We start from the raw sequence: 24677 nt of genomic DNA, 5'->3' as shown, positions 1-24677 counted from the left end.
CTTTTTGTTTCACAAAACATATAAAATTTATTTGTAAATATCTTTATACATTTAGAAGATATCTAATTCAATATATATTTCAGTTTTTAAATTATATGTGATATATAGTAATAGCAATAATACATTAAAAATTTTAATAGGAATGAAATTATTTACACTTATAATATATTATTATCCTTACCAAATATGGACCCCAATTAACTAATCATTTCTTTATATTTAATAATAACATATTAGCATCAAATTTATATCATTATTTTTTTATTCCAGTTATTTTTGATTGTTTACTCCGTTGCTGTGCAAGATATATAGCCCAAAAGAAACCAATAAGATTTACCACAAGAACACGTAACTAAAATCATCAATATATATTAATTTTTGAAATTTTATAAATTTATGAATACACAATTTTATCTTAAGCATTTTAAAATTTAATGGATTCAACTTACTATTGGTGGAACATATTTTAAATTAATGAATTGAAGTAATGTTAAATATTTTAAATTTGCAGTAATTACTGGCCAATATAAGCTTTTCATTTGTTTACATGCATCTTTGTGTGTATTACCCTATAAAATTTTAATTTAAATTATTAAAATAAAATTAAATATATAACTTAACTTAATATAATATAAATTAATATATAAAATTATACAAGCAATCAAAATAAATTGATATAAATAAATCATACCTCAAATAGAGATAACATGTATAATGCTAATGCTTGGTAACAGGGTGTATATAAGCATCTTTCTACTAATAAAAGTATAAAAGGATTTTTTACAAATAATTGTATATATGTGTAAAAATAATGAGGAAGTGGACCTCCAAAGATTAACCTATAAATAATAGATAATATCTCAACATAATAAAATATTTTTTAATAGAATATCGAATCATAAATATGTAGTTTTATTTAAGAAATTGTACTTATAATTTACTTATATTTACCCAAAAAGAGCAAATGCAAGTAAACTATCTTCATTAAGGTGTTTTACACCAGAAATTTTTTGTGACAAGAAATTTCCGATAGTAGCAATGATACAACTGAAAAAATAAGTAATATTTTACTAAAATATAATTTAAAAATTAAATTAAATTAATGTTTATTACAACATACCTAGTAATTGCTTTAGTTTTCACTGGGCTAGTGTAAAGTCGCTCAAAATAAGCACTGGTAAGTTGAAGAATTAAATTTCTAGGTTTAGATAAAGCCATTTTGTTCGTTCTATTCTTTTATGTTGAATAAATAATAATTGAAAATTAAATGTGATTTCGTAATATTTCGTAACAAAAAATCGAACGACCTGATAACAAGCAGTAAAAAAAAATGTATTATGAATGCTATATATAAATTATTAAAGACAATATATGAATTTAATTAATTTTATATTAGATATATAAATTTTGAATTTATAATGAAAATATTACTAATTTATTAAAATATTTGGTTTATTAATAATTGTATCATAATAAAAAATGTTTATTTTATTATAATGTATCATATCAATTTATGATATTATAATTGATTTAAAAATCTTTTTTCTCGTTACATAAATATTTACGTTTGATAAATCGAAAATAAAGTAAAATATTTCTAATAAATAAAAGATATATAATAGATTTTTATTCATTTTTTTTTATATAAATGCGAAAGTATTTCTTTTTTTATAAAATGAAGATTAGGTTAGTTAAGAAATAAGTTAAGAGATTAGTTTTTTATAAGAGTAAAATGAAATGTGCACATAAATATATAATTAATTATTAATATAAAATTAATATAATATATTATTATTATTATTATTATTATTATTATTATAATATTATAGAAAATGGCTCAAGGTAAATTAAAAGTAAAAACAAAATTACCATCAACAGTAAAAGAAAAAAATAAAAATAAGAAAAATTTCGCTATTCAACGACGAAATAGTAAGTAATACATATTAATTTCATTTATATATGATTATATTTGATTATTAAATTTTATTTTTTAATTACTTTTATCAATATTCATAAATTTATAAATTTTATAAATAACAAAATTATTTATTTTTATTAATATATTTAAATTTTCTCATTCGTAGATGCACCTATTCAGCCTAAAAAGAAGAAATTTGAAGAAACACATAAATTAAAACAAATGATTACAAAAACAGTTAACAAAGCAATGGAAGATGAATTGAGAGAAAAAGCTTTAGAAGGAAAGAAATCTCTTACAAAAAAAAATTCATCTATCTTAAAAAAGAATTAGGTAATGTTAATATAAAAAAAGAATATTTTTTTTAATTTTTATTTAAAATCATAAATATGTTTTTACATAGTACAATTGTACTTTATCATATTTATAGAAAATAAAAATAAATGATACAAAATATTTAATTACTTAACTAAATTCTAATTTAATATATATAATTTAAGCTAATATATATGCATAAGGATTCAAATAACAGGAAATATAAAGCAAAATTATGTACCTATTAAAATTAAAAATTATTATTTTAATTTAATTTTATATTGTTATTCCATAGAATAATTCTGAACATGAAATCAATGGCACAATGACTTATGGAATAAATACAGAAAAAAAAAAATATTAAATTTCAGTGCACCTATAAAATATCCCGCAATAAATTATTTTCTTATGCAATTATTTGATAATAATTTCATAAAAGGCACAAAAGTTTTGTTTTTAATTAATTCATATCAGTGACACAAGTTTTTCATTTCACTGATAATTCGCTAATTATAAAAATAAACATTTTACACATTCTTTACACATCAACTCATACAAAATTGCGAGTGTCATTTAATAAATGTAGTAAATATTAATATATTATCTCTTCTTAATAAAATTTCACTCTAAATCACATCGATTAAGGCTGCATTACATATCATGCATTTATATGCTGAACACTTTTTTCTAAGTACAAGATCATTTAAAATATCGTTTGGACATTAAGGAGAGGCCACCTACAATATTATAAATACAATACATAAATACAAATTAAAAGTTATATTTTATTTGGAATATTCCATGTCACTAAATGTTCTATTTACCACTAATAAATGTCCGCTTTGTCTGTTTTTACTAATAGCTGGAGTTGTACCAGTTCTGAATTCGATTACACCTTCTTTACCGCTGACTAGTTTATGTGAGACTCTGAAAAATAATTAAACATTCTTCGGATTAATACATATATCGTTAATAATATAAATCATTTATATTTATACTTACGATTCTGTATTAACAATTTTAAGAATATTTGGATTATTAGTAATATCAATTGCTTTTGTTAGTGCTTCTATTATATGTGGCACTTCTAAAATTAAATCACCCTAAACAAAATACAATATATATTTAAATCAATATAACAATAAGTAGATATACTTTATTTATGTTTTTAAACATTATAATAAATCAAACCTTGTCCTTTTTTAATTCGGGTGGTATCCTAACAATCAATAAATTGTCTGATTCTCCGGTAACAACTAATTCTAAAATGGATTTATAAGGTAAACGATGTTTAAGTTTGAATGTTTTTAAGATGTCTAAAATATATACAGCATTTTCTGTTAAAATTAGTACTCTTTCGCGGGGCTTGTAACCATGTCGATCATATTTAATAACAGGAGTTATGTACTAAAAAAGCAAAAGAAAAATAAATTCATTTTGATTAAAATTTAAAAAATGTAAATTTTAAGTATAAAAAACTTTTTACTTGTATAGTTTCATCTCTGGGAAGAATATTATTAATAAAGCTTTCTTTCAATGCTACGTATTCGGCACCAAGTCGATCAGTTTGGAATTTTCGTTCAAAACTTTTTGCATACGATTTCTTTTTGTCTTTGAATAGAAATTCAGCTAAAATTTTTAATTCGAACTGTTTTTTATCTATTTTTGACAAAGCTAATCTGTAATTACGTGCTTTCCATTTTTTGTACATGATACGTAAATGTTCAGAAGCCTAAATTCAATCATAATTTTTTTTTTATAAAGAAACGTTTAAATATAAAAATATAAACTTATATAACTTACTTCTTGACAAATATATGGACATGATGGCCAATAATTATTTAAAATACCAACTGGAAGTGTCTTAGAGAGTTTAATTAACCATTGTTTTTTTCCTAATTCAAGAAAAGCAATATTAATTTCAGTTGGTGGCCCATTTCGTGTAATAAATCCTTTGATGAATCTGTATGAAATTATTTTAATATATTATTGATATTTAAAATTTTATATAAGCACATATTAAGCACATATTAAATAAGGAAATTAATTTATAACCGTTGAATAGTAATAACTGCTTTTCGTCTCTTTTCAACTTCACGTTTTGCTAACCATCTTCGAATATATTTTTGGAAAACTATTGCTGCCTCTCTCATACGAAGATATCTTCGTCTTATTAGTATACATTTCCATCTACTTTGAATAATAACAGCTATCTCATGTTTCTTTATTTGAAAAGCGTCTTCCGTATCGAATAATGTTTTAGGGAATCGAATAAATAATTTTGTGCTATATCAAAATTATATCTAATATTAGATATATTTCTAATATATAAAAATTAAAAGTTATTATATTTATTTATTAAAAATTTTTGTTCTTACTTGCCCATCTTATATTCATCTTGTTCGAAACCAAGATGACATACGAGGATTTGTACACCTTCTTTAGCAGAACCATGGTAGTTAGGCCATGTTTGTGGACATAGTGATTTATAACGTTGTAAAAATTGTTTATATGGTCTTCTATAGGCAAAACCAGCTCGTCTCACTCTTAGATTTTCCATAAGACCTAAATATTTTACTTGGTGCAAGATAATTTTATCATTAAATTGATCTAAAACAATATTAGAATTATTTTAAGATATGTAAAATATTTTTCAAATATAATAAAATAGTAATCATTGAAACTTACTGGGCATTTTATAATCATTAGGTTTTATACAACGAATGTATGAAGGTTCTTTTCCCATAAGAATTTCTACTAAATTATTTAAACTATTTTTAAATTGCGTAATAGCAGTATCTGGTCGTTTTTTACTTGTCAAATCTTTTACATCAAACACGTTCTATAAAATTACAATATTTAATATAAAAAAACCAAAGAAACAATATATGTATGTAATTTGATGAAAGTACCTTAATAATTGAATTCGTTGTGTGCGACATTACTTCACGTAAATCTCTATATAATAAATCATTATTCTTCTCAAGAAAACCACGAACATTATATGTTACTTCGCCAGCATAATGCACTAATCTGAATTCCTAAAATATATAACTATGTAAAAATGTTATATTAGAAGATTATATAAAAAATTGAGAAATTTGATTTCATACATCACGCCCCATAACTTTTTGCGTTTGTAGATCCGCTTTCATATGGCTTATATAGTGAGGATGATTGTTTAAATTTACATTTAACTTTTCCAGAAAACTTAAATCTGTTGGTTCTCCAGGACGGAGACATTCTTCATCCATTAAAGATATTATACCTGTAAATAAAAGATATTATGTATACAATTTTCATTAATCTATGAATTCAAATTAATACCTTTATATTTTTCTTCAATTAAATCGCATATAACTTTATTATTAAAATATTGAACATTTTCCCATGTTATTCCTTCTCTTAAATATTCCTCTTGTTCCGATTTTAACGTTAATTGAATAAATAGTTGTTGTAATTTCTCATTACAGTAATTTATACAAAATTGTTCGAAGCTGTTGAATGATACCTTCAATAAATCCTTATTAAAAGAAATATTATTTAATTTTAGAGATTATGTACCTGTTCTTTTGAAAAATTTCGAAACCATAAATATCCAAAATTCCTATGACCATTTTTTTCTTTTTAGGATTATTAATAGGTTGCAAAGATTTATTCAATCTAGTCACCAGCCATGTGAACAATCTATCATATACAGCTTTTGCCAATGCATCTCGTGCATAAATGGCAAATTCTCTGTTTAGCGGAGAAATAACCACATCACCACGAGCGTCTATAGTGCGATTTGTAAAAGCCTCTGCTAATTGTTTGATGTCGCAACCCAATAACTGTAAATAAAATATAAAAATTAAAGATAATTATTGATAGATTAATTTCTATCATATGAATAAAAAAAAATTCAAATTTATAAATGATATATATAAATTTACCGAAGCAACAGCCTCAACAGAAGCTGGCTTCAAAATTTGTGCGACACCATCTTCTTCGGTAAAACCAACATTTCCCATATGTAATACTGATGCCACTATTGCAAATAAATCATCCTGTTCTTTCTGGCTCATTTCCATGGTTTTCATTGCTTTCATAACTTCATTATATTGAGAAACATCATCGATATTATTTATAGTATCTTTCGTCTAAATATAATTTAAAATAATTTATAATATATGTTTATATTGATTATAACAATTGATTATAAAATAAAATAACTTACTCCATTACTGAGATAATAATATGTATCTAAGTTTTTTTTAAGATATAATTTCCGCAAAATTTCTTCATCAGCTCCAGCTATTAATTGATAAAATATATGGAAATTACGTTCTCCTAAAGATTGATGCACTACTCGCGACTTCTCGAGTAGATAATTCAAAATGTTCCCACCGATTGGATCTCCCTGAAAAGATATTAAATTTTATTGATATATTTTTTTTGTAAAAATAAATAAATATGAATATTTAAAATAATACAATGTATTAATGTTATTTGATGATACAAACAATGAGATATTGTTTTACTTTGTACCTGGAAATTAAATTGGATATCCATGTACTTGCCAAAACGCGACGAGTTATCATTCCGATTAGTCTTCGCGTTTCCGAAAGCTTCGAGCACCGGATTACTACCAATTAATTTATCATTTACTTCTTCCACTTGTTTCTTGTGACCGGTGGCAGCCGCAATAAACTCTAGTACTTTTTTCGAAGCTTCGGTTTTTCCTGAACCGGATTCGCCTACACAATTAATTTTAAATCTATCTTTGATATCATTTATTACATAGCTGTAGAAGTAGAATCATTTTTAAAGTTTGACTAACTTTATGACATATTTCTAGTAATTATATACTATTTATAATTATTTTTTGTAAATTTTTCATTATGAATATAAAAGACACATATAATATATTATAAAATTATAATTTTTTTAATGAAATTTTTAAATTAAATAAATTGAATCAAATTTTATGTTTTAAAATATTTAATACAAAATCTAGATTTTTCTACGGCAATTCAATCTTATAAATTTATATTTATCACTATAACAAGCCCCAACCTTTAATTTGCTTTAACTTGCTTCTTACCAGAGATGAGAATACATTGATCCAAATTCTCCTTCAACAAAGACTGATAAGCAGTATCAGCAAGCGCAAAACTGAAAGGAAAAAAAAAGATTTAAATTATCAATTATATTTTATAGTTTAATATCTTTTATTACATGTGTGGTGGAGCTTCAAAGAAGTTTCTTCCGTGATAGTATTGAATAGTTTCTGGATTGTAAATTGGTAATTTCTTGTAAGGATTCACTGATACCAGCACTTGACCAATGTATGTCTGAAAGATAGAAAGGAAAAAAGCTTGAATATAGGAATAAGAAATAAAATTGTTCGTAAGTATGGAACAGATTGCAATTTGTTAATGAATTAAATTATTTTATTTTAAATTGAATTATCTTTAAAAATACATTTAAAGTACATATAATTGAATTAATATATTTTCTACATATATAGTTGTAAATGTAAAATTGATTTTAGAAATAAAAAGTTCAAAATAATTTGAAAAAATTTATCTATGGAATGTTAGATAAATATTATCTTATATTTTTAAATCTCTTCATTTTTTACACAACGCTTCATTTTATTTTATAATTTTTATCAACAATCTTTATCCAAAACGTATTCTGTTGTTTCCTGAACTGATAATAACTTTGCAGACAATCTAAACGCTTATGAAGATATTATTTCCTACCTATTTAAATTTAAACAAGATAAAAAAAAAATTTTATAAATTTAATTTTATTGACTCTCTATATTGAATTAAATAAAATTTTTAATATATTTCTATAAATAAATTTCAAAAATCAAATTAATTTATATATTTTTTTTAGATATTTTTGTTATATTTATATTTTTTTTATTTTTATTCATAGATGTACATTTATGGTTGACAGTAAGAAAGCAGAACCATGCTTCCAGATTTTTTTAAAAACAAAACAACTGTTTGATAAAAAATATCTTTTACTTACATAGATTAGATTCTCATTGAAACGCTTTTGCAGATTATCAATAAAAGCCACCTCGCTCTCGAAATTCTCGAGGAGAACGAAGTCCTGGACACCAACACGGTCCCGCTCGTGCAGACCACGTTCCATGTTCTTACGTATCTCGTGGCCACTCTTGGGGATATTCGGTGCCTTGTCTTTCTGGTGTTTATCACCTCCAGTATCGGATACGCTTTTCTCGCTGAAATAAATCAGGGACAAATTAAGAACAAATATATAAAATTTTGCATGAATAAGATATGCATAATTTAACTGTCATTAAAATAAAGAAAAAAAAAAGAAGATAAGATAGAATATTAATCATTTTTTTAAATTATCATTTTTAATAAAATTATCATCATGTTACAGTAGTAGTGAACACTTTTTAAGAAATTGATTATATTGTTTTAGAAATCTATTGTTGAATAATGTTTCCATCGTGCCTGATCCCATGTTATAATCGATCAACGGTAAGGAATCGTGAAATTGGTCGTGGTCAAGATGTATATACGTCGATTTCTCGTGGATGTTACTCGATATTGAACGCGAGAAAGTGTGGACTACAAGTATTGTTCGACCGCCGGAACTGAAATCAACACCCTGAACTTCGACAGTGCTTCACGCGATCGGTGTCGATTTTCCAATGTGGTCGCATTGACACGGATATGCGCGATAGAAAAATCAACAAGTAAGAAAAATCATTTGATTTCTCTCCTTTTGCTTCCGAAACTTCGGGAACTTGTGTCATTATGTAACAGAAAAGGATTGAAGAAGTGATAAATTTATATTGAAAAATTGTTATCAAATTATCCAATTTTTCCTTCTAGAAATAATTGCATAATTTTATACATTTTTTTTTTAATTTAATTGAAATATTTTTAATACTACATCTTTAGAGTTTTTATATTTACAATTATTAAAAAGATATTGATTTTTATTTACATTATTTACAATTATAATTTAAGGATGTTACTTAAGGATATTTAATTAAGGATATCTTAATTATTTAAGGATATTTAATTAAGGATCATCTACATATATATATATATATATGTTTTTGATGAAAAAATGAATGTGTTTTTTTTTAAATTTATTATTTTCGAATTCGCATAGCAAGATAATTAGCAGAATTACAGATGATAAAAATCACTGATTAGATATAGAAGTAGCGTTGATAGATGGTAGGAAATCGATAAAAAGTTGTAACGTGGAGAACAACAACTTTGCTACTTCATTTAATAAAACGAAAATATTTATTTTCATAAATATGAATATGATAAAAATTAAATCAGAAATATATTTTTAAACGAATAAAAACAACAATATTCTAATTTCAGTATTGTCACAAAACATATATTACAAGTGCATATATACTTTTTGTATCTACGAACGAGTAATACATTTAACTCACTCTCTAACGATTCTTATGATCAAATTTCAATTGAGAGGCTAAAATATCACCGAAAGTTTCAGGTCAGATGACTATCAATCGAGTACGAAGAAATAGAATGAGCCACCCTTCCCATTCGAGGTTAAACCAATCTGTGCAAAGAAGGATATGCACCACCCTTCTAGAATCTTGCACAGTCATGTATAAAAATTTATACATCTAGCTACACGTGGAATGGAATTTTATAAATCTTTTTCATTCAAAATAAAATTTTTTTCGATCAAATCAAGATCGATATAAATTATTTGAATACAAAAAAAGGAAAAGAAGGAAATGGAAAAGATTACGAATAATTGCTAACGATGAGATCTTTTTTTTAAAAATAATGAACGAATCTCAAAAAAAAACTCACCCCATGTTTTCCAATGCCCTTGTACTCTGTACAATAATAAAAAAAAAACAGATTAAAGAATTAATTAATCAGAGATTACTGCAGAACATGGAATCAGTGATGGTGCTCTCGCAACTGCTGCTCGTTGTGCTTTCCTGTGAAATCTAGTGTTAGATCTCGCGATAAGATACGCGGCCTACGTGGAAAGTCGATCTCGATTTCGCTCGATAATCTTCTATGATCAGTTGAAACTGACATTTTCATTCGATTTTCAATTTGTATTTTTGATAAAATAAATTCTTTTCCAATATAAATCGTTTTCCAATGTAAAAATTGATCGATTAAAATCGACAAAAATATTTTAATTCTCATCGATGATTTATCATTTCAGGAAAATCGTAAAATAAATATTTTATTATTATCACAATATTTATATTCTTTCTCTTATTCTTATATTTCTTTTTCTCTGATAAATACAAATTGAAAATATGTACAGATACGAGATTTGTATTGATTATAAAGATATTGATGACATTGATCGATAAAAATAATGATGGATCGAAATATTGTTAATAACATCAGATTTTTATATATCCTTTTATTAGATCAGATTTTATTTAACAGATTTTTATAAATGAGTATTCTTTTAAAAATATCATTTGGTAAAATGGAACATTACGTAAATGTTACTCGATTTTGTGACCTAATTGATCGTCGAACCAATTAAAGCTAAAGAAAAGATTAACTGCTTCGAATTCTTCTGTGGAATTCTTTTTTTCAATTCTTTTGTGACGCATCTTACATTCTTAAAATTTATTCTAAAAAAAGATGATGATGTCATATCACATTATTGATCAATATAGAGAACAAATAATCGATTAATGCAATGTGATGAAAGAAATTATAAGATCGAATATGATATGCTCGAAAATTGTACCAATTAATCAACGGCACGTTACTATAAACGCGAGCTGTAAATCGCGGTCATTGCCGTTTCGGATGCTTCTAAGAATACAGATTCTTTCGTCATGGTAAGAAGATTATTTGGAAAGAGATCGTTAAGAAAGTAATTACATGGGACGACTCGTTTAATTAAATGAAAGGAATAGTATTATATTTATGAAATTTTTAAAAATATTTTATTATTTAATCAAAGCTATCGAATTATAAAAAAAATATAAAAATATATAATGTTATTATTATATTATTATTATTAAAATTTAAATAAAAAAATGAATTTTTATATAAAAAAAGATTGGCATTCTTGGAAAAATTATTATCAAAAAAAAAATGTACAAGATTAAAATGATATACTGATATTGATTATATTGATAAAAGAATTATCAAAATTGTAAATTAAATGACATGCTCTGTATTAACTAATTCAGATCAAAAATGTAACAAGTTTCATAATTAAAATTGTCCAAATAAAAAACAAAAAAATAACAGAAATTGTATAAGATGTTCATATATTATTGGTAAAAATTCTATTGCAAGATGTTCTCCCTTATCAATACGAGATTAACTATTATCGAAGTTCAATTAAAAATGAAGATATCCACAAATGATTCGATCATCATAGTTTATATGATTTTTTTACGTGTTTAGATGCCGCAATGCTTTTCAACTCGTATCATTTTTTCATTCGCACTATTTTTTATCATATTATCAAAATTAGTGAAAAACGAATATGAAACGAAACGAAAAGTTCTTCAAACAAATCAAGAAAAAATTTCTTCTTTCAAATCGATCACTTCCGTTCTTCTCCTATTGACGAACATTATTTTTAGTTTCGAGCTTTTCCAGCAGAAAATATTCGCGATCAGAAAACAAAAAAAACTCGCGACCTCGATTTTTCGAAACACGTCACTTGTGTTCTTCAGTTCTTATCGAGTCATGAATTGTTAATTGGACGTTACGTATTATCGACTTTTCAGGTACGTCTTATTCGTAGAATCATATGTATATTTAAATTTGTATTTTCAATACCACAATAACAATCTCTATTGAACATTTCCTTTTTTTTCGTCTAAATATATCAATGATGTACGATCCACAATTTATAAGAAAATTTATTCTATTATATATATAGATATTTCTCAAGAAAGAAATAAAATCGATTCAAAGTTTTTTCTTCATCAAGAACACCATGTGGTTTAAGTCGTTCCAAGTAATAAATTGATCAGCATCGAAGATTAACGAGCCTCCAGATGCTAAAAGCAAGCATCACTGATTCCATTATTATTTTATTTTTAGTAATCGTACAATTTACACACTAACTACACCGTGGACACCGTTCACTGGGAAGATCGAGACACGCTGGAGAATAGGTTCACCAACAGCCGCTACTCAAGAACGACTTAACAGTGTCCACCTTCGATTTATCATCGGCTATACGCAACTTCTCCTACCTCCTCACCGTTCCATCATCCGCTATCGATACGCCAATAAATTTAGACGAGATACAATACATTTAGGTGAGAAAAATAAATCATTTTAATGAGATTCAATTTTTTTTTTTTGATTTCGAATAATATCATTCTTTCTTTTATTTAGATTCACAAGATCTCTCTTATGTTTTCGATGATTTCGAAAAGATCCAATAATATTTAAAGATAATATTCGTTTATCAATTGCGAAGGTTTTTTTAAATGTAAAAAAATTTGCATGGTAACAATCTTTTTTTTTTTTTATATTATTATTTTTAATATATTATTTTTAAATTGTTCAGAATATCGTAAGATGAAAGAAGCAAGAATAAAAAGATGGAAAGATAAAAAGAAAAATGTATTAAAAAATTTTTACGAACGAATCAAAAAAGTTACTTATATGTATACGCATAATCTAATCTAATCTGTCCGGATTTTTCGCAGACAATGTGTGCAATTGTAACGGTGGTACTTGCAACAGCACAAACATATTATCATTTCTTGTTTGTTATCACTATATTTATCTATTTGTGTGTTTTTATTAATTTAAAGAAACGTTTAACCAGTTTTTCAAATGACAGTATCAATAAAGAAAAGAATAGACAAAATATTACTTGTTCAATTGATTCGATTTTTTTTTTATAATTTTTACCTTTGCTTCATGATTCTTGAATTTCTAGGGAGAGAGCGATAATAACGATATTGATAAAGAATTGAAAAAGAAGTAATTGATCACAATGAAGGAATAATAATGGATATTTAAATGTGATCACGACGAATGTTGTATGAACACTGGAACAAACGCAATAAGAAAATATAGATGAAATACACGTAGTTTCTGGTAAATGCGTTTCATGACCTCGTTCTTATCGGTACGAGGAGTCAATCGATGACCGCCTGCAAATCACGGTATGCAAATTCTGATTCTTTTCTCCGCGTAAATAAATTTTTATTGCCACTGAATATTGTTTTTTTATAACAATATGTTTTACAAATATTAAGAGACATATCTAATATATAATTTTTAAATGCAAAATTTTTTATTGAATTAAAAATATTAAAAATATTCAATATTTTTCATTCTTATATATTGTATTAGTGAAAGAAATTATAAATTTTAAAGTAATCTTAAATACACGTATAAACATCTAATTAATTAAGAAACTTAGAAACGTTATAAAATTATTTCAAGATAGATAATAATGAATTAATTCTATGCTATGCTCACGATTGCCATACATAAGAAATAAAATACTTGTGTTTTATCTTAATTTTATGATTTTTCATCTTTTAAAAAATTGAAAAAAAATACTAAAGCTGATTTTACATCGTACGTATATATATTACATTTTGTTTTTTTTAAGACTTGTTCAATTTCATACTCGAAATACGATTGTTGTTTATATTTGGGGATAAAAAAAATCGGTTAAAATAGGGGATAGAATTTCTCGAATCTAATCAATCCTTTTTGCAGGGTCAACGACTCGGTCAACAACGAGCTCCCTCACAATAACTCTATAAATCTCGGGACAGGATTTCTGCGAATCGGAAGTCATAATGCTGTCGTTTCCACTTCTGATGCTTGATGGAACGTTGCATATAGAGTTGTTTGCCAGTTTTCTTTCGCTACGTCGGAAATGATCTCATTTACGCGGTATAGAAATGTCTTGATGAAACTTTTTCACCAATCTTTTGTGCAACTTTTTTAAAGATATGTATAGAAATAATATATATGTATAAAGTAAATAAGTAAGTTATAAATAATATGTTAAATTAAGAAAAAATTAATATTTGATTTTTTAGAAAAAAAAGTTAATTTTAATTTTAATTTAATTTAAAATATTAAGAATAATATGTATTATATATTTTTTTAGGTATTCAACTTCAAAAAAAAAGACAGTTTGAAAACACAAAAAATTTCAAATTTCAAAAATAAAATCATCGAACTGCAGTCTACCATAAGACTTTCAACGCGAATGAAATGTTGAAAAAGTCGGGTCTGTTCGCAGTCAAGACTACGTACGAATGATATAAATATACTGGGACAAGTTGTTAAAGTCACTATTCGACATCTCGACTCGTTGCTTGATTAACGAGATACCTATTTTCAAAGGCTAGGTAATTTATAATGACACTTTTTTTCACTATTATTTTGTGAATTTTGTGAATTGAAAATTGAAAAAAAAAATATTCACAAATAATACAGTCAAATCTTCGTGGACAATTGATTATAACAATGAACAAATGTTGAATTGTATTTACTATATCTACAATTATGAAAGTTTTGTGTTTCCATAATCGTATCTTATGGAATATTTTATTATTTATCTTTTTTTATGTTTTTCGAGAAAAAAATTATCTAAACAATATTCAACATGTTGCTTATTTATATTATTTTGTTATATTTTTTTTCAGAGAACACTTTTTTTCAAAAAAATATATTCCCAATTATTCATTTGATTTTACATATCAAGTATGTAAAAGAGCCGAGTCATTAAACTTAAATGTACATGTAGGTTATCACGATATTTGACCTGGTTCTGGTAGTTTTATAAAAGAAATTTTTCCAAAGAAAAATAGCATTGTACATTTCCTTTTTCGTATTCTTAACATATATATATGGAAGAATTAATACAGAACGTTTAGTCGTTCGATCATGATCGATCATTTCTTCATCCTAAAGGGGAATCGATGTGAGTCATTGTCTCGGTCGTGACCTTTTGCTCGATGACTAATTTCTCGGCTGATCTTATGTTAAATCACCGCAGATATGTGAGAACAACCGACTTTCGCGAGTACGAACAATCGCGTTGTGAAGGCGGTTTTCATTGTTCTGTCTAGTCATGCACGATGCGGTCATATTCAAAATTATAAAGAGCCGAATCAAAGGTGTAAATCATTTCTTTTCTAAAAATATCCACTTTCTTTTAAAGATTCGATCGATTAAATACCCTTCAAATTTTTCAATTAAGGAATTTCCATAGAAACGTGAATGTACAAGACTTACTAATGTTTGAATTAACTTTCTACTGGTAGAGATGACTAGATGAATCGACATACGGTTGCTCGATCGCTGTCTCGTTACGCAAACACCGACATGGTGATAAAAAAAAATAATGCAACACCACCTGCGGGCAGCTAAATGTATGCTGCAACTGTCGGCTCTTTCTCCCTAATGTGTTGCTTCATTCTGTTTGCACACCTAGAGTTGCGAAATCTCTAAATTTATCAATTGAAAGTAGAAAATATAATTAACCATTTCAAATTTTTTAATTTATTATGGTACTATCGATCCATATATCTAAGTTATAAACCTATATTTAATATTATAATCATATTAGATATGGTGATATATAAGGATCAATATTTTTAATAAGAAAAACCAATGAATTTGGTTTCTTTTGTAATTCTAATATTGATTCCTGGCGTCGAATCGATAATTATTCTATCGTCTCGCAAATCCAATAATTATTCTACAAGTAGAGAATTAAAAGCGAAAGCGAGCCTCACACTCGAGGCAATTGTTAATTCGAATTACAAAACTCTCATGAAACCTGTTCCCCTAAACAATCTTTTCTTGTTTTTCCCTAATTAAAAGTTAAAAGACGTCCATGCCCTTCTTTCATGGTCTAGTTTCGACTTCAATGTGAGTTTCGCAGACGCAGAAGGATTAAAAAGTAAAAACAGGTCTCGAACTGATGGTTGGAGGCAATTTTCCGCTGTTTTCGATACGCGATCGGATCGGTCACAGATTCTTCACGTGATGCCGCGTAAACAGGCAGTTTACTGTCGCGTTTTTCATCGCGAGAAATGGGGTCGCGTTCGTTCACCGAGAGAACAACGTCATCTCATGAGTCAAAGGAAAAAGGGCCTTCGAGGTGTTCGTCCGTGTTCACCTTCGTGGCCATTGTGAAAAGTTGTACGCCGTTTTAACGAGAGGCCGGCTAGCGTGTTCTGACGCATCCACCAAAAATATTCATTCAACTGAATAAAACAGAATTTCGTTTTATCTTCCTACTGATTAATATGGAATCGAGTCTTGGCCAGAATATCATAACAAAATTGGATTTATCTTATACATGTTGTTTCTCATTCTTTTTTAAATAGTGACTTCATTTTATAATTTATAAGCTAAATAACGTTCGGATGTTTGGAATTTGAAATATATAGATTAATCTAGAGTGACTGCAAAAGAAATATTTGTTGAAAAATAAGATGATAGCACAAATTAATTCAGTAAGATAATTAATTAAATAATCTGAAGATTATTTGAAAGTTATATTAAAGAAAATAGTCTTATAATAACATTATAATAATCTCTATCACAAAACAACTTATTACTTATTATTATCAAAAAATGCAATATTATGATTATCTTGTCAAATTCAAACAATTCTCTATTAATTAAAAAATTTTATGATGATATTTCTCTTTAGAAATCTTATCATACAATTTTCGCACGATTTCAAGATTATTTATGAAAATGGAACACTGCGTAGGAAGTGCTCATTTGATGATGAGCAAAGAGCATGCAAATTTTTAACCTTGGTTGCTTTATTCTCGAATAGTAGTTGGACGCCGTGGGGTCATGCACAAACTTGTACCTGTACAAAAAAAGATCGCGCACGCTGATGGGTATAATAAAGAAATTACCCATTTCCGGAAACCGGTTAGCCTTTTGTCGGCTGCCCGGTTTGGCGAAGAAGAAGGACAGCTTTTCACTGGATCGGTTGAAATCATTGGCTCGGCTCTTTTCATTTTCTAGAATCATTGCCAAGCAGTAGCATACATCGCTCGTAAATTTACCTCTCCGGTGATAATTTTACCACTTTTCTACTTTTGCCTTAGTACACAAGCTTCTTGACCTTGCATCCCAATGTTTTCACCGAAAATAAAAATTCCATTATTGCAAATAGAGGCTCGGAGAATTCCAATAGAAAGTCTGTACTTACATATTCTCGAGTGTTTCTAAATTGAAAATTTACTGGAATAACCTTTTACTTTTAGCATGGTCCGTAAGTATACACTGGGTCGTGTGATTTATCATGCTTTGAAATTCAAACCTGAAATCTTACATTACAGGTTTTTCAAGAGATCTTGTTTATTAATGTACCTCATTTCTTTGACATAGAAGCAGTTGTAAAATGTCAATATCATAATTAGGCCATCGATTTCTTCCCTCCAAAGCATCGAAATAGCTCGCAGTACCATTTTAACGTCCTATTTAGATCGTCAACGGACTTATTCTTCGCAAATTAATCCTACAATACGCGAAATAGGCCATCAATCGTGACAAAACAGACCTTCAACGGGTCATATAACAGAATTCTTTATATTCAAATGACATTTTGCATTCGCGATGGCGCGTGGCACGTTTTCGATCGTGACCATACCAACTTCCGGCTCCTTCCATTAGTGTACCCGCAACGCATGGTAAATGCCGTTCCTCTTATCTCGCGATAAAAGGAAGGCACGAGTCCCGCATCATGGCCGACGCGCGACACTTCCGGCCGTTGTTCCTTTTCCTTTCTTTCCAGGTACTGTTAGGGGCACTTGAAGAGTTTCACGCGACTGCATGCATATGCGCCCAAATGAAATCGTTTAAGACTTTCACACTTGAAGAACAATCGGCAAGGATCAGAAACGGTAAAAGTTGCCGGGTCGTTGTTGGACGAATTAATCGCATACAAGAACATCACCAATTAAGGAGTTTAATTAATTTTTAAACTCCCTTGCAGAAATAATCACCATGTGATCGTTCATTTGCTCTAATTTTTTCATCTTTCAACGATACTATCATAATTCTAATCATCTTCCTGCAATTATCTATCCATAAATCTGTTGCAATTTTTTTTAATTAACAATGAATAAGTTTAGATTAAAATTAATAAGTGAACAATGTATGTAAATTTGCATTAAAAGGAAAGATAAAGTAACAGAATAGTACAGTTTATATTAGTTATTAATGGTAATCGATTGATTTTGAATTTAAATATTAATTCATATTAGTAATTGCATTCGAGACCTAGAGAAGGTTTTATTCTGAAAAATTACGTACCATGAATTTTAAAGAATGTCTTACGTATAATTTGCATGGTGCAAATCGAGGAACTCCTTTTACGGGACCTATGTTTGCATCAATTGAAACTTGTTCTCCATTGTCATTACGTCATTGGAGATGCATGAATATAACAGTTTATTATAGGAATGAATAACTGGATTTTACGAAAGGGCCGGCCCAAATGAACGTACGCCTCAGGCGAATCGATGATTTGACACTTCGTTGAAACGAAGCACAAATAATCGTCTGTAGAAAGGTAAATTAAAAGCGATATTTATAGTTTGTTTGACATGGCCATTTTATTGTTTGCATAAAATTGCATTTAAAGAACAGTAGAAGTACCTTTATCTTCAATGAAACGATAAGAATATCGTAATTAACAACTTTGCAACCTTGCAAAGATTATTCGCAGACTTATTTTTGTCACACGAGTCACGAGTTAAAACAATTCTTGAAAGTAACGAGGAATAATTAAGTATATACAATAACGTGATATCATGTTACACAACGTGGCCATGAGTGAAGGACTTTGATATTGCATTGTTTTAATATTGTCGAATGCTAAGAAGTCAACGACTTGAGTTACAAACTGCAAAGACGACCACGCGTTATACGATATACACTGGGTGTCCATTAAGAATATTAACCTCACCTTAATACACCGGATACAAAGAAATGTGTCATCTAATTGATGGAAAGAGCTCATTGCTAACAATTGACTTTAATGAAATGTTCTATGTTCTAAGAATTATTTAAAGTTCTTCATGAAAAAAGAAAACAGTTTCTTTCCGGTGCATCGGAGAAACTTATCTTCATTCGATAGAGACTCGAACATGTGAACCTCATTAAACCAGAACTCCCAGCTACTAACCTCTTGCTAGCCAAACTCGCAGCCATTCAACTCTAGACTAACTACTTATACATACACATATGCATATACCATCTCTAATGTTCAACAGTGACTCAACCAGGTTTTCCCTTTGATATCCTTACATTAACCATCATCATTCGACTTTAACAATTTTCATAGAAACATGAAATTATGCAATTTAATAACGCAATTTTCTCAATAATATCACTAAGAACATTTCTAAAACAGCATAATAAGAAAAATGAAAAAAAAGATTATATTTCTTTTCAATATTTTAACTTAATTTTGACTTTGATTAATATTTTGATAATTACAAATATTTTTAAGGAATAGAATATAAAAAGAGAAGAAAATATTACTATTAATAAAAGAATATTAATATTCTTTCTTTGAATTTTTCAATTTGATTAATTTTATAGTTCGAAAAGATTTCAAGTGATCGATTTATGGGGCAATCGAAACCCAGTGTTTTTCGTACGGCGCATCACGTAAGTACGAGAGAGCCGTATTCGAAAATAGATCGCCGCTTATTTTCGGTGGATCAGCCTCTCTCGCCTTCCCTCGAATCGTCCTTTTTCCTTCTTTTTATTGTCTTTGGTTGCCCGTCCACCGTTTCGCTTCCGAGCGTCATGGCAGCCGGAGTTCGGTTTATTATTACACATGGTATTCTCACGTCCTCCGGACGTCATATAAGCTCCTTCTCTTTCTGTCTTACCGCCGCGTTACTCGCGTCCTCGCGGGGCTTATTAAAGTCTCGCGACAGAGAGAGTACTTCGAAAACCCTGAACTTCAGACCTGAAGCTGACTGACTCAAGGTCGGCCTGAATCAGAACCAGCCAACCGGTTTTTCGGAGAAGATTCGGAGAAGAAATGTAAGATTACGCCTTCGCGAACTCCGCTCGTGCAACGCTTTAAATCTGCCTTGCCAGACATGGCTCTATCGACTCTCTTTGTGAATTAAATCGCAACTTCGAACGAGAAAATTATATTTCGATTTTTTGGCATTCGCTCGTTTGAATGAACTTTGAAGTATTAATTTGTAATAAGTTGCTACGTATATAGTCTGCAATTTGAAAAATAAAGATAGAAAAAAAGATAAAAATAAAACTTAATTCTTAGTTAACATTAGATAAGAAATATTTCTTTTCATTTATTTTCATTTATATTATTTCTACCAGAACTTAAGAATTTCACCAATAATTACAGCAAATAAATTAAAACTCGTGATAACTTGTTCAACCTGGAACATAAATTTGTTATATTCATTACTTAGTAAACAACATGCTGAACTTTTACGATCGATCAAAATTTCATAACTACCGGAAATATACATTCTATTTCTATGATTTAGAGTTCAAATCTGAAGTTCCATTCTCACCATTGCTTAAGAAATTGCTTATTTACAACAATAGTTTAAGGAATGCTTGCGTAATTTATGGGCCAAGAGAAAAAAATACTTTATGGACTAGTGTGTCCGGTATTTGCATAAAGTAATTGAAAAGTATTACGCGGGAATTTAGAAAGTGCGTCGGAAACGCAACGTCGCTAACCATTAATTATCCTTTACATCCTCCAGATATTATCCAGATATTTGACAAAAAATTCAAGTTTCGAATATCCCTCGAGATATAATATAATGATTAAAATTGCAAAATAGAAAAGCATTTTAAACATACATTTAATTATAGTGTAATTAATTTTACATTCACAAATATTCATGATGAGGTATCAAATATCGATTTGGTTAACATTGGAAAACTCTGCTAGCAATTTCTGTTGCTATTCGTCATTAACATTTAACAGCATGGTTTGCGAAACTGGTTATACATCGAAAAAAAAAGGACAAAACTGATAGATAACGAAAAGTGGTTTGAAAAATATAGAACTCGCTTACATTAGTTACGTGGTATCCATGATAAAAATCATTTTAAGGAACTTTGTCGTTATATAATTTCACTATCGCCAACGATTCCCGAGCTTACGATTCGATATTCGCGAACCGTAAAATATCACCGTTCGCGGCGAAACGATTGAAAAACTTTTCTCTTGTCAGTATAACAAGATACAAGTGTCATTTCTAAATTGATGTCAAATTTAGATTTAGAATAGATATTTTAAATCAATTCTGCTAAAATTTCCAGTCTTAATCTATTAAGTTAATAGTCTTCATTAAGAATAAAAAAATAGATACAATGATAATATAAAAAAAAGGGTAAGTTATGTAGATGTATGACTAATCTGTGAAAAAATTATTAATATATAAAGCACTGCTAGAAATTTATAAAGAAAATATCCAATGGCTTTTGAGTCAGCTGAATAGTAATCGGAATGTGCTAAAATCGTGATTGTTCAGCTTTACGATTGACAGTTTCTATGGTCGTTAAGTTACCATAAAGCAAAAGAACATCAAAGATTGTTAAAATAACAAATCATATTCTGCTAATTCTAATTTAATAGTGCAATTTTTGAAGAAAAAACTTACCATCAAAACAAATATCATTTAGAAAAATCTTAAAATCAATATCTATTTTCTTTTATCTTTTTGTTGATCATATAATTATTTAAATTATTATCATTGAAGAAATATTTAATTTCTTATCAGCAATGTGATGTGAAATGAATTTCCATAATAAGCTTCTTGAGCTGACCAATTTCTCTGTTTCTCTGTTCATATGAAAAATTTTATAGCAACTGTTAAATATATTGCAAACAGTGAACAAATTGTTTAAGAAAAAAGGAATATCCAAATATGATTAATAAACCTGGTTGAATCGCGTATGTTGCTCTATAGAGATAAAAAAAATTATATAATCTTTATCATTGTATTTATTTATTTTATCTTGATTCCACTGACTTATGGTTAAATAAAAAATCGTTTTGAAAAATAAATGGATAAATTTCTTTCTTATAATAATTTCTTTTTCAAAAATAATAATATGGCAAAATCATTGTATATTGTATTTCTGTAATTGTATGATATTTGAAATCTTATAATTTGAAATTTAAGATACTTACGATTTCGAAATCTATGATAAAAAATTGTATTTACTTAGATTAATCAGCAAAACCAAGAATTTTACCTTATATTAAAAGATTAAGGAGCAAAATAGACAAAATATTCTTGATTATTTATACCTGTTCTAGCATATTTTGAGGTCAAGAATCTTTGTTTAAACAATGACCTATAATCTTCGTTTCCTGTATCCCCATAAATGAAACTAAAAACGTGGAAAAGTTGTTTCATGTTAGAGAATGAACCTCAACCAACAGAAGAACAATGCGTTGTTTTTTTCTCTGGTTTCTTTCTCTTATGTTTCTTAGAAAGATAGTTTAGTAATATATTCGCAGAATCGCAAAAATATTTAAAATCTTTTACGAGTTGTTTGTGAGAAATTTTCAAGATAAATAATTTTAGAATTGATAATGATTTTACTATCTGATTATATTTTTTATTGAAAGCATTAATATATTAATTGAAATCTAATAAGAATTTTTAAGATTATTTTTATAAAAATGTTTAAAAATTAATAATGAAATAATTATATATATAGAAGTAAACAACAAATTGAAAAACACTGACGCCATATTATAATTCATCGATGATCGATTATAATATCGATATTAATTATTTATCGAAGAAATTCGATTTGACGATATTGGATAACTATACTATATTATTTCAATGGGTACAATAGTTTGACGTCATTGTCGATTGTAACCAGTAAGTGGCAAACTATCGATAATACTCGATCGTAGTGATCGATTCACAATTGGCGGTTCGTCAACCACTGTTACTAAAATCTAACCTTAATTTTTTTATTCAATTTTAAGTTTCATATTTATCCTATAATTTTAGTTATTTGATCAATAAATAAACATATTATTTATGACGTTTTCATAATTGCAATTAAGATTATTTGGATAAAAGATAAGCGACTGATAAAAACATTGCTGCTTTTAAGGTAATTTTGTCAGTCACGAGAATTGATAATCAAACTATGCGTAAAAACCATCCTATTGTTAAAATATATTTTTTAAAAATTATTTTAAAACCTAACTTTAACTGATCAATATCTTTATCAAAGCAATTAAACCGTTAACTATATGTCGATTCAAACAATGATTTAGTGGCTTCTTCGAACATTGCCTTAATAAATTCGCTTGACCCTTTTACCGAACTTTTACTTGCACGTGGTCAATTATACTTCGTTATATAAATTATATAGTTTTAAATGTACATACATATACCAATATTTAAACATTTTGACTTTAAAAATACTAATAAAGTTATTATTATTTGTTAATATTATTTGAAAATTTTTGGTAAAAATTAAAGATACATTGAAAATAAATTTAACGTGTTTTTTTATATTTATTTTCGATAAGATTTTTATTTCTTTAAAAAGAAATATTTTATGTAATGATATATAAAAGATATATTATTTTGAAATGCCTGTATCAAAATTACTTTATTCTATAATTATTTTAAGAATATTGTAAGCATGAATTGCAAAATAAATTATATATGAAGATGTATAGTCAGAACAAAAAAGTATTTTTACTATCATGTTATATATCACCTTGTAATGTATCTGTAATAATCTATATATCATATAAATAAAAGCGAGATGAAATGTTCACAATTTTGTTTCTAATAGTCATGTTCCAGACATCAATGACATAAAGTCTTATGCATCTTCCATTTTGTGTACATTTTCAACAAAAATTTGAATAAAAGCTGCTTATATAAATAATAACTTTACTAATTATTTTTTATTAATTAAACTTGAAAGTAAATAAACAATAAATAATTTTTTTTCATAAATGTTGTGATACTAAATTTTATTAAATTTTTATGCAGATATCCTTTATGTATCTATTAGAAATTACGTCAATCAAAACATTTCAAGTACTTATAAGAAAATATGAAAGAAAAATTAAATTGAACTTACGTTTCAGCTGATTAGTCTATCAGAAATGTCACACAGCATTCACTCACGAAACATGTCACATCACAGTTGCAATCACAAGAAGCGCCAACGTCGAAACAAAGACGTCCTCTTTCGAAACTACGATTCCGCGCGATTCAATGTGTTCGTTAAAGCGATTCTACGAGACTCTTACTTTTATTTATCGTGAACGAGAGTCTGTGTACGAAGGAAGCTCGATTATTGGTTACACCTGGATGACACCTGGAAAACTTGTTCCGCTAAAGAAAGCGAACGCCGATCTTTCAGGGTGCCTTTTGTGTCTACCTTGCACA

At 27.5% G+C, this 24677-nt stretch overlaps 2 protein-coding genes and 1 long non-coding RNA gene across 12 annotated transcripts; 1 reads left to right on the top strand and 2 right to left on the bottom strand.

Moving 5' to 3' along the window:
* Position 1: 1 nt before the first annotated feature.
* LOC107997317 (peroxisomal membrane protein 2) lies at positions 2–1898 on the bottom strand. Its single transcript, XM_017055828.3, has 5 exons — positions 1121–1898; positions 952–1047; positions 692–839; positions 450–569; positions 2–352 (listed from the first exon to the last, which is right to left on the bottom strand). Exons 1-5 carry the CDS (start codon positions 1216–1218, stop codon positions 254–256), a joined length of 561 nt encoding a protein of 186 aa, XP_016911317.1. The 5' UTR covers positions 1219–1898; the 3' UTR covers positions 2–253.
* A 579-nt stretch (positions 1899–2477) lies between these two features.
* Positions 2478–24508, bottom strand: LOC107997309 (unconventional myosin IC). Of its 7 annotated transcripts, XM_017055803.3 has the most exons (21): positions 12319–12434; positions 10075–10100; positions 8258–8474; positions 7451–7566; positions 7317–7387; positions 6761–6969; positions 6450–6632; positions 6166–6372; positions 5798–6063; positions 5561–5730; positions 5347–5501; positions 5146–5274; positions 4922–5075; positions 4612–4843; positions 4289–4519; positions 4037–4196; positions 3720–3965; positions 3425–3640; positions 3236–3336; positions 3058–3160; positions 2478–2970 (listed from the first exon to the last, which is right to left on the bottom strand). In XM_017055803.3, exons 2-21 carry the CDS (start codon positions 10077–10079, stop codon positions 2956–2958), a joined length of 3186 nt encoding a protein of 1061 aa, XP_016911292.1. In that variant the 5' UTR covers positions 10080–10100; positions 12319–12434; the 3' UTR covers positions 2478–2955. The 7 variants fall into 7 exon arrangements, with proteins under 7 accessions (XP_016911292.1, XP_016911291.1, XP_061928429.1 ...); XM_017055802.3 differs by lacking the exons at positions 10075–10100; positions 12319–12434 and adding an exon at positions 13135–13273; XM_062072445.1 differs by lacking the exon at positions 12319–12434 and having other exon boundaries at positions 10075–10215.
* On the top strand, positions 8474–14851 carry LOC107997311 (uncharacterized). 4 transcript variants are annotated; one of them, XR_009829107.1, is made up of 6 exons: positions 8474–8960; positions 9740–11990; positions 12310–12530; positions 12610–12706; positions 12785–13391; positions 13957–14851. It is a non-coding gene; the product is annotated as an uncharacterized LOC107997311 (long non-coding RNA). The 4 variants fall into 4 exon arrangements; XR_009829106.1 differs by having other exon boundaries at positions 12610–12723; positions 13163–13391; XR_009829104.1 differs by lacking the exon at positions 12610–12706 and adding an exon at positions 12146–12223 and having other exon boundaries at positions 13163–13391.
* Positions 24509–24677: the final 169 nt, after the last annotated feature.

The sequence above is a fragment of the Apis cerana genome, linkage group LG3, assembly GCF_029169275.1.
Source record: "Apis cerana isolate GH-2021 linkage group LG3, AcerK_1.0, whole genome shotgun sequence".
In the NCBI taxonomy this organism is placed as follows: Eukaryota; Metazoa; Arthropoda; class Insecta; order Hymenoptera; family Apidae; genus Apis; species Apis cerana.
The sequence above is the reverse complement of the archived record's forward strand: the minus strand, read 5'-3'. Positions and strand labels throughout refer to the sequence as shown.